The 17,094-nt window shown below is 47.8% G+C and overlaps 1 protein-coding gene across 1 annotated transcript in view; it reads right to left on the bottom strand.

Moving 5' to 3' along the window:
• Positions 1-17,094, bottom strand: part of CACNA1G (calcium channel, voltage-dependent, T type, alpha 1G subunit) — a 96,090-nt gene that overhangs the window by 48,794 nt on the left and 30,202 nt on the right. Inside the window, exons 11-18 of the mRNA XM_010015073.1 lie at positions 15,900-16,051; positions 15,202-15,387; positions 13,939-14,053; positions 13,304-13,459; positions 8,287-8,313; positions 6,377-6,470; positions 5,603-5,787; positions 5,011-5,457 (exon numbers count right to left, since the gene is read on the bottom strand). Coding sequence (XP_010013375.1) covers positions 5,011-5,457; positions 5,603-5,787; positions 6,377-6,470; positions 8,287-8,313; positions 13,304-13,459; positions 13,939-14,053; positions 15,202-15,387; positions 15,900-16,051 — 1,362 coding nt within the window. The remainder of the gene's footprint in view (positions 1-5,010; positions 5,458-5,602; positions 5,788-6,376; positions 6,471-8,286; positions 8,314-13,303; positions 13,460-13,938; positions 14,054-15,201; positions 15,388-15,899; positions 16,052-17,094) is intronic.

Raw genomic sequence — 17,094 nt, 5'->3', positions numbered from 1 at the left:
TCCTGCTGCTTCCTGGGCCAAACCCTATGTCCCTGCACCACTGGAAAGCTGAAGAAATCACTTGGGACCTGAGTTTTGGTCCAGGAACACAATGGTGAGCATCTGCCTCTCATTCAGCATGAACAGATTAGATGGGAGATTATAAAGCCAGAAGGGAACGCTGTGGCCAGGCTGACCTTCTGCATGAACACAGGCCATCCGACTCCTGCAAATTAATTCCTACTTGAAACCACAGCGCATCCTCAGCCGCACAGACTTACGCTTTAGATTGTCTGTAAGGTTATTTAAGGTCAAGAGGGCACATTGTAAAAGCTTTAGCCAACAGGTCATCTGAAGACATCAAAAATTGGATGCTGAGGGGAAGCCTCATCCCAGCTGCAACAGCCTCTGGATTAGGTTTGTCACCTTCTCATCCATAGGTCTCGAAGGGGAGGTCAAGATCTCTAATCCAATTGACACCACAGCACTAGCGCCTTCTGCATGGACAACACCTCGCTCACCACACCAGGGCTTTCCCAGCCCTTCCAAATCAAAGCACTAGAAGATAAATCCACAGACTGGTGTTTGCAGTGTCCACCACAGTGCTTTGGATTCACAGACAAATAAAACCAAATCCCTGCTCTTTCATTACCCTTATTTCTCTGCTGCCCCCTGGGCTTGTACTGGCACACACATGGGAATGTGGCTGCACAGGCTCTCTGAAGCTTTCTTCTGCAGATGCTCAGAGATATGAGTATGAAGCACAGTGCAGGAATCATCACTCACAGCCCAGGAGCACCAGAACCCCGGGGCTGAGGCACTTGTATTTATCTCACCCTGGAAACAGGGAGCAGGGATTTGTTTGGAGCCAAACTGTTAGCAATTGGAGGTACTCTGGACTGTAAAAATGGGATTTGTTAGGGTAATTGAGTGGAATGGGGGAAGCGCTTTCTGTTCCTCTACGCACTCAGCCAGGGGTCTCATTAGCAATGGGTAATAACTACTGTAGTGTCCATTTTAATGAAAACACTTGGTGACAACCTGAACCCTTCAGAAAATTAAAACCACCTTGTGAAAATAACAAGAGAACTTTGAACAACAATAAAAGGTGAGAACTTCCTATCTCTCTCCTTTAGCTGCCTGTCCTTCCCTTCCCGCTTCTATGCCACAGCACACCAGTAGGTTTTGGCCACATCTTCGCTGTTTTCACATCACTTTTCCAACTCCAGACAAGGAGTCAGAACTGCTCCCTTCTCTCTAAGCTGTATTTAAAAGAGCATGCATCCTTGGGGTTGTGTTATCCCTTCAAGCAGCCTAGTTAGTTTAATTATCCATAGATTTAACAAAGGTAAATAAATGGGTAAAGATCAGGTGTCTGCTCAAAGTTGTGGTGAGGACAGTGATTGCTACCCCTGCCTCTGGACATGGAGTAATAGCTGCAACTCAGTCCAATTCATTTTGCAAGTTGGAAGGTTTCCAGAAGTATCTATTATTCAAAGCAGTTCTGGTATTTATCATGGGGATTTGTAGTGAATGGTAATGCGTCAGCAGCACAGAATGCTTCTTTATATTCCTTTTGTCCAATTCTAATGCCAAAGATATTTTGGGGTTTGGCTAATTGTTGCAGCTTGCAGTTCATGGGCTAAATCAGATAACAAAGGCAAAAAGTGATCTTCCATCATGTCTCTCTATTCAACGTGGTAGAGTGAGGGCAAGCACAAGGGTTTGGCAGGGGCCGGCTCAGCCAGGGTGCAGCCTGGCTGCTCTGTATGGGGTCAAGTACATCCACAGAAATCTACAGGCAAAAGAATTATTCCAGATTCCCACCAGTGGAACAACACAGTTCAGTTAATCTGAGCCAAATGTAAGATATTTGTGAAATAAAACCTGAGCATTTCCAGCCTAAGTCCCATCAAATGCTTTCTCCACTAGGTCCAGGCATGCATCGACTGCTTACAATCAGGCTGATTGCTGCTTAAGCCTGCATTATGTTCAAAGTGATCTATCAATTGTGTAGTTTAAATCATATCTGTTTGTTCATAAAACACACCTGGACATGATGAATAAAGATGTGGGGGGAGATAGAAACTACTCTTTAATTCAGCTGTTGGAACGTAGACAAAATCTCCCTGGGTAAGACCACCCAAACTCCCCCCACTGCATGCAGGCAGGGGCTAACAGGCAGCAGCAGTGCTGCCTTCACCTGGCAGTGTGCTAACAGGGCCCTCTGATCCCACACCAAGGAGAGCTGCTGATAAATAGCTCTTTTTTTCCCTAGGACTTTCAGATATTAATGTACTTCTGAGGGCAGGATGAAAGGCAGTTGACATTAAAAGATGACTGATGCACTCCTCAGAGTAAAGGGAAAGGCTTAGATTTATAAAAGATTTATTATAAGGAATAGGGGGGAACTGCTGAAAAATGCTCTGTGAGTGGCAACAGACCTCCAGGCAAGCTGGAAGCTGCAAACAGGCACTCGGGACCTGATTATTTAATATTAAATACAAAGCAGGGGCAGGAGGAGAGGGTTTAGGATGTGGCTGGACTGCATGCCACAGAAACAGGCAAAGGGGAAAGGAGCTGCAACTGCAATGTGCAATTAGGTTTTAGGGAGGAGGGAACACATTTGGTTGCAGATTCAATATTTCCTTCACTTTCTGCTCTGAGCACTCCACAATTTAGGTAGAAAAGCACCCAAAAGGATCAAAAATCCAGCAGATGTGAACAACAAAGACCTTGCAGCAGATCCCTGATCTCGGTCCCAGCCACGTGAACCCCACCAGGCTGCAGATTGCTCGCTCTATCTGCGTTCAGGCAATGAAAAGCACATTTTGGTCCCCTGATTTTATACTTCTGGGGCCTGATTCTGGCTGCTCAGATGGATGTAAATTCAGAATAAACTCATAGAAGGCAGCAGAGCAGCACTAATATAACAAGAGCCTGGGAGATCCAAACGAAGCCTTTGCCCTTCCTTTCATTTCTACGCAGAGGCAATCAAAACCAGGCAGTAAGGAGAGATGTGAAGCTTTGTTGCAGAAGGGCATATTTAGGATTACTTTGATCTGAATAACAGTCGAGTTCTTTTCTTCTTTTGTTGGTGGGGGAGTTCTGAATTTTATTTTTTTCTATTTAAAAAATAATTACTTTTTCCCCCTGACTTTGTCAAGGCTAATTTAGGGGAAAAGCATCCCCCGAAACGTCAGGAGAGAATCACAAAGGGAAGCTCCACAACCTGGGGGCTCATTTTGCTAATCTAAGCAATATTTTCCTATCCATCTGGTTTAGTGATTTATAGTGAAGACATATGTTGGCATGTAGGGAAAAGCACCAGCCAGCTGTGGATGTCCCAGTTGTGGCTTATACCATGGGCTAGGGCACAATTTATTTACTCTCTTTTGCCTATTTTTCCCTAGGCATTTGCTTCTGGCCACCCCATGGGAGAGGACTGGGGGACCTTTGGTCTAACCCTAAATGGCCAGACCTTGGTACACAGAAGGCAATGTTTGGTTTAAATTAAAAGCAGCTGTTATAATAAAGATTAAACACATGCATCTCATTCAACAGCCTATTGCCAGCACTGCCTCGTGGGACAGGAGAGAAGGGACATGTCCCATCACACCATGGCCAGTGCAAGGGAGGCTGCTGGACTCTGAGCTTGTGGGGAATAAGAAGGAACCTGTGGGACGTTTGGATCAGATGAGCTGGAAAAAGGAGATGTTGAAGCATGGAAATGAAATCCCTAGTCAGCAATAAAGAGCATGGGCTCTTGATCACTTTTAATTGTGCTTTCCCAAAAATAATTACTGCTCCTTTTCTTAAAAAGTCAATTTATTTTATGGAGGTTAAAAATCAGGTTAAGACAATGAGTAAAAATCCCAGGCTGAGGATCCATGCTGGAGACATAATGGGATAATAGCTTTTTTTAAAGGCAGTTCATGGCTGAGTGACTCCATCCTGCCAGTACTAACCCTCCTCCTCCCCGTGCTCCTTCTCTGGAGTCACCTCTGCCTTTCACACCGCTTCACATGCTCCAAATTCCATTTTCATTCAACAAACTCCATGAAATACAGTAAAATCATATCCACAAGCAGCAGCTTTCCTGATCTCAGTACTGCCCTGGTCACCATCACTTGGCTCTACCCAAAAGCCATCCGCTTCACCAACAGAAACACAGTCACCCCTGGGGATATCACATCAGACCATCAGATTTTTAAGTCAGGGAACAACGTAAAGTGAATCAAAGAGGTAACCTGGGAAGAGCAGGAAACATCCCAAAACCATCCCAAGGACATCCCAACACACGTGTGACAGACAGAACTGTGGGCATTCTGCTGCCCAGCTCAAGCCCCTCTCACCCAGCCATGCAAAAAACATTGGAAAAGCAGCCCTTTTTGCCTCTTATTCCCTTAATATACAAGCATCCACATGGAATAAGAGCCGAGGACCCTTGTCCCTTCCCTGTGCTTGCAGCCCTGTCAGTTAGTATTTCCTAAATGGCATTTTTCAGCCCCTGGAAGACACACACTTATTGGCCTAATGCCTTTTTCATATGGAAATTAATGCAAAGTCTTGAACCCTGCCCTTTTCTTGCCTGTGGATGTCAACAGAAATTGTCTGCTGCTCTGTGTGAGGGCAGAAAGCAGAATAATGGTTGGAGAGCAGAGAAAATTACTTGGTTTGGGTTTTTCTTAATGAAAAAAGAAAACCAGAAGAGCGTATGCTTCCAAGAGATAGCCTTTGCTCTGTATCCTTTAGTAGAACCTGAGGAGTTTTGTTCTGACCTCTCCATCATGAATCAGTTAATACTGCACTGAAACACTTAATATGATGCCAACTGCATTTCTGATGGCATTCACAGCACAGAGACCCTCTGGTGTTCTTCTGTGTCACTCGTTTTGGTCTGGTGGTGATGGTGAGACCTAGTCCTTGCACAGGTCATTGCTTTGCACCCACTCATGCCCTCCTGAGACAGGTACAAGCATCACTTTGACAAGGAAAAAAGACCAAAATAAGTGGTTGGCATTGCCTTACCATGTTGCCTTCATCATCGCCGTCATCACAGTCTTGTCGGGGGTCATCCAGGTGGAGCTGGTGCAGCAGCAGACCTGGAGAGGTCTTCCCGTTGCAGTCCTGGTGCTCGGAGGTGGAGGTTCGGCTGCTGTGCATGCTGCTGGTCCGGTACAGGGAAGGCACCTGCAGCGTATCCTGGAGGTCAAAGGAGCCTTTTGTTTCCAGTGACTCCATGCGATGAGGTAAAGAGCCATTGAAGCTGCCGGCCCGGCTGGAGTGCTCCTCATCTGAGCTCTCCCCTTCCTCCGAGCTCTCCTTCCCTTCCCCGGAGAGAAGGGACCTGCGCTCGCTGCTCTGCCCTCGGCGCTTGAGGCTGGGGGCTCTGCCGATGCTGTTCCAGCTGGAGCGGCGGCTGTTCCAGCTGCTGCTGGCGCGCCAGGGGCTGTGCGGGGAGCTGCGGGTGCTGGGCTGCGGGAAGGACAAGGGAGAGCATCAGCCCCGTGCCACCCGCCCTGTGCTGCTGCTCCAGCTGGGGCGGGTGGATGGGTGGACAGACAGCCCCACAAGCCCAATGGACATGTGGAGCATCCACAAGAGGAGGCGATGGGAGTACCGGGGACTTAAGCTCATAGGCAGCAGGATCCATGGAGACGCCGCTGGCCCGGCGGGACTCATAGCCCTGTGCTGTGTCTCCGAACATGGCACTCTTGGGCATGGGCATCGGTGTGGCAGCAGTGTGTATGATGAGTGGTGGGGTCAGGCTCTTCTTCAGCTCTGGGTAGTCGCTCAGGGCCATCACTGGAAGACACAAGTGTGTTTTAGGTGTTGTACCTCAAAGGGAACATCTACAACCTGCTATCAGGCTGGCAAAGCAGCTGCACAGAGAGGGCTCTACTCCAGGTCAGGAGGATGGGGATAAAAAGCCCTTCTGGAGAGCTGGGAGCCCATCTTTCAGCCTGGCAGGGGGAGATAAATCAGGAATGGGATAAGGTGCCAATGGGACTGGGTGCCAAAGGGAGAGGAGACTGTCACCTGCTGACCCAACCCTCCAACCAACACCCACCAGCTCCATCCCTGGGATCCTGCTTGCCCATGCCCACTCCCTCCATCCTCCTTCCTTGTGATTCCTTCACTTATGCCTCTGCAGAGACATCCTGAATGCCCAGACCTCGGGTTCAGCGGGTCTATTGCAACCCAAATACCACCATGTTTCTCTGTCTGCATCCCACAATCCCACCCCACGCTGCAAGCCTGCTGCAACATCAAGCACGCCACAGCTTGGACTACACCATTCTCTCTAGGAGGGCCTTTTCCTTTGGGACACATTGTTTTCCCAGCAAAGCAAGGTCTCTGTGGAAGGGCCTGCCCTCCTGGGGTTGTTACTCACAGGCTGGATTTGACAAGTTTTTCTTAAGTCCTCCCTCCTCTTCCAGGCTGCGGTGATAGAGATCCCCCTCTGAATCAGACTTGGAAGCATCACCCTGGAGCAAAACAGAAGGGCTTCAGGAAGGAGGGTGATGGGTTATCATGCATGGACACCCCTCTGAAAAACCGGATGCTCCCTTCTCCAACACCACACCTACGGATCCACTGAATTTCGTACCACGATGCAACATCACCTTTCACAAAATGACGCATGCACATATTTATACCACAGACTAATTAACCTCCTACCAGGAAGACAGACTGCTTCTGGCTCCAAAGGGGATCAGGAAAAAACACAAACCACTGCTGAATTTTTGCTGCTGGAATTGCATACTGGGCAGATATTTGGGAAAGACAGATATCTGATGAGCAATTTTGGGGCAAAAGTTGACCCTTCTCATCTCTCATAATTTATACACCATGGCTTAAAACTCCCTGAGTGTGGCTCTTTCTAGTGATGCTTCACTGAAGCAACGCAGGGTTCAGTAAGGACACAAAGGATCCTGAGTTCCCCATGGGGATGTGTCAATGGATGCCCCACCAGCACAGAACCTGATGATGACTGCCATGAGTGGCCACTTCCCTCCCAGCTGCGTCACACAACAGAAGCAGAAGCTTTGGGGATTTACACTGTGCCATTTTGGGGATTTAGATTCCTCTGCAGCATTTCAGACATCGGGGTTGAGTGAGAGCTGCCTGCTCTGATGTGCGCCCATCCTCGGGAAGGGAGAGAAGAGGTTTACCATTGCTCACAGTGTGATGCCTGGGCTCTGAGGCACAGACTCTATTAGGGGTGTCCGTGTGTACCCCACTGGTTCTGTCCATTGGCACTGCAGAAAGGTGCTTAGGGTGTGGTATAGTCAGGAGGCACCTGACGGGCAATGGTGCTCGCCAGAACGATACCCATCCAAAAAAGGAGGATTCAAGGCTGAAACCACTGCTCTGGCAAAGGGCACCAAGCCCCGTCGTGATGGAGGAGAGGTGGGAAGGGAGGGAGGATGCTGGGATGAAAGAAGCCAAGCAGATCCTCACTTCAGCTGGGAGAGACCAGGAGCCCCAGAAAACCCCATCAACACTAAGCTGCATCCCCAGGAGCCCTGGCCAGCACTGCGGAGGTTTGGTGCTCGGGTACCTGTTGGTTGTAAAAACCCAGAAGGGCCCCAATATGGGATGGGAAGAAGAGATGGCACCTGACACAAGGTCCAGTGCCCTGTGCCTCCGTTAAGCAAAACCCCAGAGGGATGAGCCCTAATACTCCCAACGGGGTCACTAAACAGTTAAAGGGATTTTTATTCCAGGCAGACTGAACACTCTCAGGCACATGTTTTTAAGGCAAAATAGATGTGAAGTATTGGCTCAAAACTTCCCCTCCTGGGGATCCAGGACTTCTGTGCTATTCAGCGAAGCTCATCCTGCAAGACACAGACTGGGAAGGTCAGGAATGCACCTTGCAAGGGGGAGCAGTAAAGTCAGGCTGGCCTGAACTTCGCTGGAGTCAAACCCATGTCTCCGTATGACAGGGGCTCCAGCTGGCTCCAGGTACTCTCCCTGTGGAGGCTCCCAGCTCAGCCCATCAGTGGGCCTGCCAGGAATTACTCATTCTCCCTAATGGGTTATTAAAAAGGAATAAATAACGGGAAGAATTTTATGGGATTTGTATTCCTGGAGTGTTCTTTAACAGTCTAAAGGAAAGTTTTAGGGTGCATGATGCGTGCCGAGATGGAAAAGCAGAGCTACGCTGGGACTTCCCACCCCCTTCCCCAGCACCAAACCCCACGTCTGGAGGGCAGAAAGCATCCCCTCCAAAACACCACGTGCCAGACTCAGTATGGTGCAGGCAAGCATTGTGCAGCCGGGGCTGCTGCCCGTTACCTGGTCTTGCACTCCCAGTTTGCCTTTCTGGATAGAAAAGGGGTTATGAGAGAAGAGGGAGTTAAAATCCTTTTGGGAAACGAGGGTACGTCCAGATGGACCAGATGGTGCAATGGCTAAACCAGCCTGTACCGAAGGGGACTGACACACTGTGATACGATGGGAAAGGGCTTTTGTTCTGAGGGAAAAGCCAGACTTCTTGGAAAGGACAGACAGGGAAGGGAGTGGTAAAGAGAAAGGTGAGGGTGGCAGAAAAGTAAGGTTTGGGGTGTGCAGCACTTCAGAGATCCACAGCTTCCTCAGACCTGAATGGGACCATGTCACATCCTGACCCGTGCTGTAGTGCAGCATCTCGCTGGCAATCCCAACATCCCAGCCAGCCTTTCTGGGACACGCTGCCACTATCCAACCCTGTCCTGCTGAGCACAGGGCTCTCACACACACGTGTCCACAAACAGGCTTGATTCCAAGTCCCTTCACTCCCAGGCACCCTCCTCTGCCTGTGTGATGGAGGGAGTGCTTCAGCATCACATCCACATCCCCAGGGAGGTCCCTGGGATGGGACTGTGTTGTGACAGCCCCATGGGGAACCTTCCCCAGGGCAGGCATCGGGAAAGGGGTCAGTGAGAGCAGGGGTTGAAGCCACCCCAAAGCACCCACCTTAATTTACCTGGCTCCCCAAAGAAGGAAGGGACTTAAAATCAGGGCTGACTTGAAAATGAGGACGACAAAAAGGAAACCAAAACCACCCCCAAAACACCCAAACAAACCCCAAAAGAATGACAGCTACTACAATGAGAACAGCACCACGGCATGTGACCAGGCACCACGAGAGAGACAACCACGGTGGGTGGTGGGATGTGCTGTGTGTACATACCCCCGACGAGTCGACAGGCAGCTGAATACAGCTTAACTGCCCACTCGCGTCTTCTCGCTTGGAGATCTCCTGAAGGAGAAATGGGGGGAGGAAAGGGGGAGGAAGGGGAAGGGGGGGTTCAATTGTCACAGTTTCAACAGTAGGACTGAATGGGGAGTCAAAAAACACATGAGAAAAGGAAGGAAAGAAGAGGGGAAAGGGAGAGAGGCAGCACGTGGCTGCGATGGAGAGCCAGGCTGGGGCATCCACTCCGCTCGGTGCAGGGAAGGGCTGGAAGATCTCAGGTGGAGTGAAGCCATTCGAAGGGACCAGCCTTACCTTTAAATTAAGTGTTTCAAACAGAGCTTTCTTCATCTCCTAAGTGATAATTGTGCTAATGAAACACCAGCTAATTATTGAAAACATGATTTTTTTTCTAATTCTTTTTTTTTTTTTTTTTTTGCAGCTGCATAATGGGATCTTTATTTATGACACCTTCATTAAACGGCAGTGGAGGCTTTTAATGAATGTTTGATTAACACAACATTAGTCCTCTTACTGTCAGGTGAAATACCTCATTTAAGGAAAGCCACCAGAATCTGCTGCGAGTTCAGATTCCTCCTCAGCCCCACTAGTGGAGACACCCATTTAAATCAGTGGGGTGGCCAAACGTGGCAGAGAACAATAGACAAGGGGACACAGCCCCGTCCTAGGGGGCTTTGCTGCACAAGTGGCCCCAGCAGCTCTTCACAGCACCAGAAGTCAGTCCCTCTCTACCCACTTGGGAAGCACAGGCCATTTTTCACCTCATTGTGTTTCCCCTTCCTCGGGGTGGCTCTCCCAGTGCTCCTTAGCATGCTTCAGCAGGTTACACACTGCAGGGGGGCACAGGTTGTCCCACCAGCTTAATTTCTTGCCCACAGGGCAATAGGTCTTTCCTCTGGTTGCCACACAGGATGCAAAACTCATCCCATTCTAGGTTGGGTCTTTAAGAAAGACCGATCAACTTTGGGGTCTGGATGTTTAGGCAATGGTGACTTGCTGGTGACAAACACTTAAATTAAAGTCTTTGGTTGTAACAGAGAGAGACACGGAAAAGGCATTGGAAAACACGGAAAGACTTTTCCTTCACAAGGAAAATCCCACTGAAACCAATAGAAAGGCAGAAGGTAAGGGATGCAAGAAAAACATCATCCAAAATCCCTGCTGTGGGAGAAGGGACTGTTGAAGTCTGGAAGAAGTCAAAGTCCATCTTTATCCAAAGATGCTACATCCAGAGAGAAGGTAATGTTCTGCAGAGGAAAGGATAGAGGGGCTGGAGGACCTGTAGTACTAAAGAGGGAGAGGGCACGAAGGAGGGGGAGGAAAAAACCCACAAGTGAGGATGGCCAGGGACAAAGGGATACAAAACTGGGAGGATTACCAACGGAAGAATACACTTTGGAGATAGTATTGTTAGAAAGTACCTCGGAAAAGGAGCTTTATGCCTGACAAAGAGGAGTCATTCTTTACTTCAGAGAGGAGTCCCCTGGGCAGGGACCCGAGAGGTCAGGCAGCAATCTCAAATTAGCAGCTCGATCAAACGGAGTCCCCTGCTCACCTTCCCACACCACCGCCAGACTCCAGTTAAATCGGAGAACACACAGTCAAAAATAATCACACAAAGTCCTCTGTGTGCCTCTTGCTAGAGAGAAGCAGGTGACCAAATAGAAAGGAAAAGAAAAAGAAACTCAACTCTGCAAAAATACTGCTCCATATTTAAAGTTTGGAACAGGTCCTTTTTGTTTCTCAACTGCTTATGTACATCTGCTGCCTAGCAACTGGGGCTGCAAAGCCATGCACTAAAATTAACGAGGTGCTTGCAGATTGAGGAAAGGCACTCAAGGACCAGGGAGATAAAGGCAGCAGCCCTGGGGTTGTGTTTCAGCCCAGAAATCTGAAGGAGAATGGAAAAAAACACCCAACAACCCAACTCAAAAGGGTCAAGTGCAATCACAGGAGGGAGGCACTGGGGTTTGTTTACAGCAAGAGATGATCTCTCTATTAATTCTGCTTAGGAGGGGATCCTTTGTGTGCTGGCTAGCAAAAACCAGGATGAGATCTGCTTGCAAGGCTACATGCCAGCCAAGCTGAATTAACATAAACCAGCAAGGCCAGCCCTGGCTCCTGACCTCCAGCAGACATTTGGTCCCTGTTTGCTGCGGAAAACTTCGCTTGAGCCAAGGGATCTCTTGAACCCATTGTAATTTATGGGAAGATCGTGGAGAACGCAGAGTAACAAGGATGTGGAAGAAAGATTATTATTAAAATAATCCCAAAAGATAAACCAATCAAACCCCAAGGTAAAAAATAGCACTGTAATCAGAGTCACAACTACTGAAGTCCATAGATATTGCCATGGATGGGCAGAACTGGCCAGAGAGGATTTGATCTTTGGAGGCTGCGCTGGATTCTGGTCCCCTCAGTCACCTCTGGGTACTGGCACAAGCATCCCTGCCTTCAGGCTGTCTCAGTGCTTCCCTGAATCAGAAGTTACTCCCTGATTTACACTGCACTTCAAGCACGTTCACAGCTTACACAGAAAACCTGCAGAGGAGAAGCAGGGGCAGGGATGGGGCAGCCCTGCTGCAAAAACCGTATGAAGGCAAACCTGAGGAGTGCTGCAGACGGTTCCCCTGACTCCAGAGAAGACATACCCTCAAGGGCATGGTTATTGGAATTAAATCACAGTGCATTAAGCCAGGGCATGACTTTACAGGGAGATGTGCCATGGCACCAGCTGGCTGCAAAGCGAGCGTGGGATAAATTGCTGCCGAGGGAAACAGGCTGGCGGAGAGGGAGCATGGGATGCTCTAGCAGGAAAAACCAGGCTGAGCCAAGGACCAGAGGTGTCAGCCTCCCTTGAGGACCAGGGGTTGGAAGAGGGGTTGCTGCATTTAAAGGCTGCTTTTCTCTATGAAGCGGGTGCAGCAGGTGATCTCCCACTTTGTCGACCTTCAGAGAATCAATTTGCTAGACTGAACAAAGGTTCTATTTCAAAGCCGTCATCACAAGCAGACAAGGAGCTTTGTACCTCTTCTCACTTGGGCAAGGGAACATCGTGCTATTTGGGAGGACCTGGAGGTGATCTTCCCTTCGGCTGAAATGCTGGGGGGATTTACAGACAGAAACAGCTACAACAATGACAATTAGAAAAGCACCAACATGGAGAGAGACAATACAAAAACTAAGAAGTATTTCTTCTTGCTGTCTCCCAGTACGACTCCATTAACTCCAAACTGTGCTCCAAAAATAATAGTAATAATAATAAACACAGTTCTGTGCAGAGATCTTCATAGGGTGGGAGGATATTATCATACACAAGCCATAAATCTTAAATAATATTTAGTCACCCCAGAGTGCTTATAACCGTCAGAGACAGTGTGTAAAAACACAGCCTGTACAAGCAGATCCCAGTGAGCAGTTTCAGGTTAGATTTACCTCTCCAACACCCTGGGCAGGGTGTTAATGTCCCCCACCATGGGGACTATGGGACATGTTCACTCACTCCGAGTTCGACAGTTGGGAAGGCAGTAGGATGAAAAATAGGTTAGGTTCAAACCTAAGTGCCCCCCTGCCCTTCCATGAAAGCCTCCAGCAATCTGGGATGTCTCATGGAAGTTTGAAGCCCGGTGAAGCAGATGGCAGAGACCTGAAATCATGTACTTTAAAATGTGCAGAGCATTGCAGGGCTGGGAACAGGAAGAGCTCCATGAACACATACCATCAAAAAAAGATAATCATGTCACTAATCTCTTACCAGTCTGCGTAAGTTTTCAGGAGGGGCTTTTAATCTGGCTGACAAACACAGTGAGAACTGTTTCAAAGACACTGTCATAGCAGCGATCCCATCCGCAGTGCCTGACTCACTGCTGAATTCCCACTCCTGCATCAATGCTAACAATGCTTTTCATTTAAGCCCTTCCTGTAGAGGGTTTGCTGTGTTAAACTGCACCGTGGCTAAGAAGGAAAAAAGAATAGAAAGAAGACTTAATATTTCCCCCCACTTTTTTCATGTGCCACTCTTGGATGCACATTGCTGTCCATCTCAGAAACCAAATTCCAGGATCTGGAGGCCCTGAAACTTTAGAAAAAGCAAAGGCACGAGTGCGATGACATTACCTCTGTCTGGAAACCCTCTACCAGGATGGCCACCAGCAGGTTAAAGAGAACATAATTCCCAAACGTCATGAGAGCGATGAAATAGAGAGCGGCCCAGGAGGAGGTTGACGCCATTCCATTGTAAAGGACCTTGTTCCAGTCTTCCTGGGTCAAAATCTGCAGAGGAAGGATAAGAGGAAAATGGAGATGCTGGAGGAGAGCGTGCCATTTCCCCTGCGTAACTGTGCAAACTGCACATACCAATTATGGGTTTAAACCAGATGATGTCCTTTGTCGAAATATCACTGCAAGTGGCCCTTATCACATCCTCTCCATCTCCACCCTCTGCGCTTACTTTCTCCCACCCAGCCCTGCAAATACAAGAGCCTCCTGCCTCAGCAGCCCCTCCTCAAGAGCTTTACAACTTATTCTGGAAAACAGGCTGAAACCCTCAAGTTCCTGCAATCGTGGGTTTTGGTCCTCTCCCTTCCATGGCAGGGAGCTTCACTAAGCTCTCATAGATGCTTTGGAAAACAACCCAAACCCTTGCAGCCCCAAAAACCACATGAGTTGTAGAAGTTCTGGGGAACAGTTGGACTTGAGGATCTTAAATATCTTTTCCAACCTAGCTGATTCTATGATTTTCCATTTTGTACCTGGAAAACTGTGACGATGGCCCAAAGCAAGGAGTCAAAGTTCTTCCTGTCGGGCAGTGTGTCTCCATCTCGCTCTGAAGCAAACTTACAGCCAAAGAGGTGCATCCCCAGGATGCTGCACAGGAGGGAAAGCAGAGGCTCAACAAGAGGATCACAGTACAAACCAGTAACCATGCAGCAGGGCTGACTGCCTCCTGATTCCACCTGGGCAATTCCTTTTATTTCCTTTTCAAGATGAATCATTTTTTCACTAAAAAACACACCAAAAAGTCACGCAAACCAGTTGTGAATTTGTTAATTGGAATGGGGAAGAACCTCTCAGAGTTTCGACCAAAAAGCATGCCCACTCCTTCTTTTAATTCTGCTTTGTTTTTTCTTTTAAGTCAAAACATGGTCTTTCAACATTTTTCTAAACAAAATGTTTTGACTTTCTGTTTTGCAATGACACATTTTCAGCAAAATATCATTCAATTGAATTAGGAAGACAAAAAAGAGTTTCTGTGAAATGCCTGAATGAGACATATCTAGGGACCTGAAACAGCTTCTCAATTTTGACAAGAAAACAGAGTACTTTTCATTTTAGACTGATACTTAAAGAATAATTTGCTTTCCCCTGTTCTCAGCCAGTAACCTGAATAATCAATTTATTTATAGCTCTACCGAGCACCAAGGCTGAAAATGGTGGGTTTGGAGTGAAGTGTCTCACTGGGAGATGGGGCATTCTTCCATGGAAGAGACTGGCTTTCCCCAGCCTTCCCAGTGCCTGGGTTGCTGGAACATCAGAGTTGGCTGTGACAAGGAGACAGGATCTTCTCAAAATCTAGACCAAAATCAAAAACTCGGGGTTATGCCAAGCCTATTTCTAACATTTCCACTTCTCAGAAGAAGAGGCCATGCAAGAGCACAAGCACCACCAGGGCTGACTTAATTTCAGGAACATTGCCTTCTCCTTGCCAATATGTTTAGTCCCAGGTTTTCTGCTAGGCTGTAAGTAATGTGACTGCTGCCTTGGGGTGATGTCAACGAATCATCCAGCTGAAAGACTTCCCTCGTAAATCATCTTGCAAAGACAGATGTCTCATTTGGCCAGAGTTAAGAGAATTTAGGCAAGCAAGCCACCACCAGCGCTGGCCAGCGATGCTGTTTCTGGGACCATTCAGCTCAGCCACGTCCTGATATTGACTCTTACATCTCCTCACCTTGCTGTGAGATCCTATATAAAAACCCAGAGCATCCTCAGGATGAGGAATCAGAAGCGCTTACCTAAAGATGAAGATGAAGAGCATCAGCAACATGCAGAAGGTGGCCACATTGTCCATGGTCTTCATGAGGACTACGAGCTGGCGCTGGAGAGCTGGCATGAAGCGGACCAGCTTCAAAACTCGCATAAGCCGAAAGGTCCGCAGGACTGAGAGCCCCCCACCTTGCTGGCCCACGATCTCCCACACACTGAGGAGGAAAAAAAGGTCACTGAAGGATGAGAAGACAAAGCCACATAGGAGAGGAAGCAGAGGGAGGATGAAATTCAGAGAGAAGAGGGATGGCAAGCGGGCAGAGACGCACTGCCAATGCCCCTGGTAAACTGGACTCCATCCAGGCTTGCAAAGAGCAGAGCCCCACTAGAGTGTCGAAAACACTCCTGAAATCAGTGGTTGCAGCTGCAGGGGCAATTACAGCCTTTGCATAAGCCAAAAAACAGAATGCCGATTAATCGGACACTGGTTGTACCGTTTGGATACCATCAGGACATTGAGACTGGTAGTTTTCTGCTTGAGCCTCTCTAAAATGACTATAAAATAACCCCAAGATATGTATTAGCAATGGTGTCTATGGGCATTAATTTACAGCAGAGAAGTATAAAATGTCACAAGAAGGTATTTATGCCCACTCTCCATTATTTTCTGTTTAATTAAACAGCCAAAAGAGGGGAAACACACATAAAGAAAGCTCTAGGTTTGTACCTAATCACCACGATGATCCCATCAAAGATGTTGTACGGATTCTTAATGTAGCCAAAAGGGCCATAAACAAGGACTTTCAACAGCATCTCCAGGGCAAAGAGGCTTGTGAAGACTATGTTGCTGATCTCCAGGGCATTGGTAAGCTCCTCTGGCTGGGGAAAGAAGGGGGAGAAAGGGAGACAGTAAGGAGCATAGCTTGATATCCAAAATTATACCTGGAAATACAACAAGCCCCAATACTGCAACTGTAGGGATGCCGATGCTAATGGCTCACTCCAAGCCCAGGAGAGAAGAAAAATACTATCAGAGTATTTAATGCTTATATACCCGTTGTAAATTGAGCAGGTAAATCCAGCCATGGACTTCATGTTAATCGCAGCTTTAGTACCACCTCAGGAGGTTTACACAGACGTGGCATGTACCGAGTCTTAAACACTTTCACATCCCCCAAATCTATTCGCCTTGTGCAGGAGGGATGTTTTCTCACATAGATACACTTTTAAAGCCTGAATTTTTATTTAGTATCTCATTAAAAGATTTAAGCTAAGATTTTTCAAAAGCAGAGATTTGAGGTGATATAACTGGAATGGCTCAATAAAGTCCCCCATTATCAGGAGACCCCTGCTACTGAGGAAGGGCCCAGCCTTGGCATTCCAGACTGGCAATCTAAAAACAGAGGTATGAAAAAAGCCTTAACAAACAGACTTCTAGTAATCTTAGACCTAAATTAATACCTTTCATGTTTTTCTAGCATGTTTCACAGAGTGTTCCCAACAATGCCTGCAGACACCCAGTGCTTTCCCCGACAGGTGGGTGGGCATTATTGGAAAACATATGGCAGAAGACAAAACACGGTGGTGTAGTCTGTTTAGGATCAGTCAGTGGCAAAGGCACAAACAGAATCTGCAGCAGCAGATCCCTTCTCCCCATTTAACCCCAACACGCAGCAGCAACTGCCATGTTTCTGTTTAAAGGCTTCATTAACTTCAGGAGCCATCTGCAGGGTCATGTAGGCAATGCTGAGGTGCTCCACAGGGCAGCGGGCTGGCACAGTTCACAAAGCACCTTACACACAGTGGTCGCTGGATTCCTCATAGGGGTAGTTTGACACTTAACTCATAGAATCATAGAATCATAGAATAGTTAGGGTTGGAAAGGACCTTAAGATCATCTAGTTCCAACCCACCTGCCATGA

The sequence above is a fragment of the Nestor notabilis genome, unplaced genomic scaffold (assembly GCF_000696875.1).
Source record: "Nestor notabilis isolate BGI_N333 unplaced genomic scaffold, ASM69687v1 scaffold2385, whole genome shotgun sequence".
NCBI classification, from domain to species: Eukaryota; Metazoa; Chordata; class Aves; order Psittaciformes; family Psittacidae; genus Nestor; species Nestor notabilis.
This window is presented reverse-complemented; position numbering and strand designations above follow the sequence as displayed.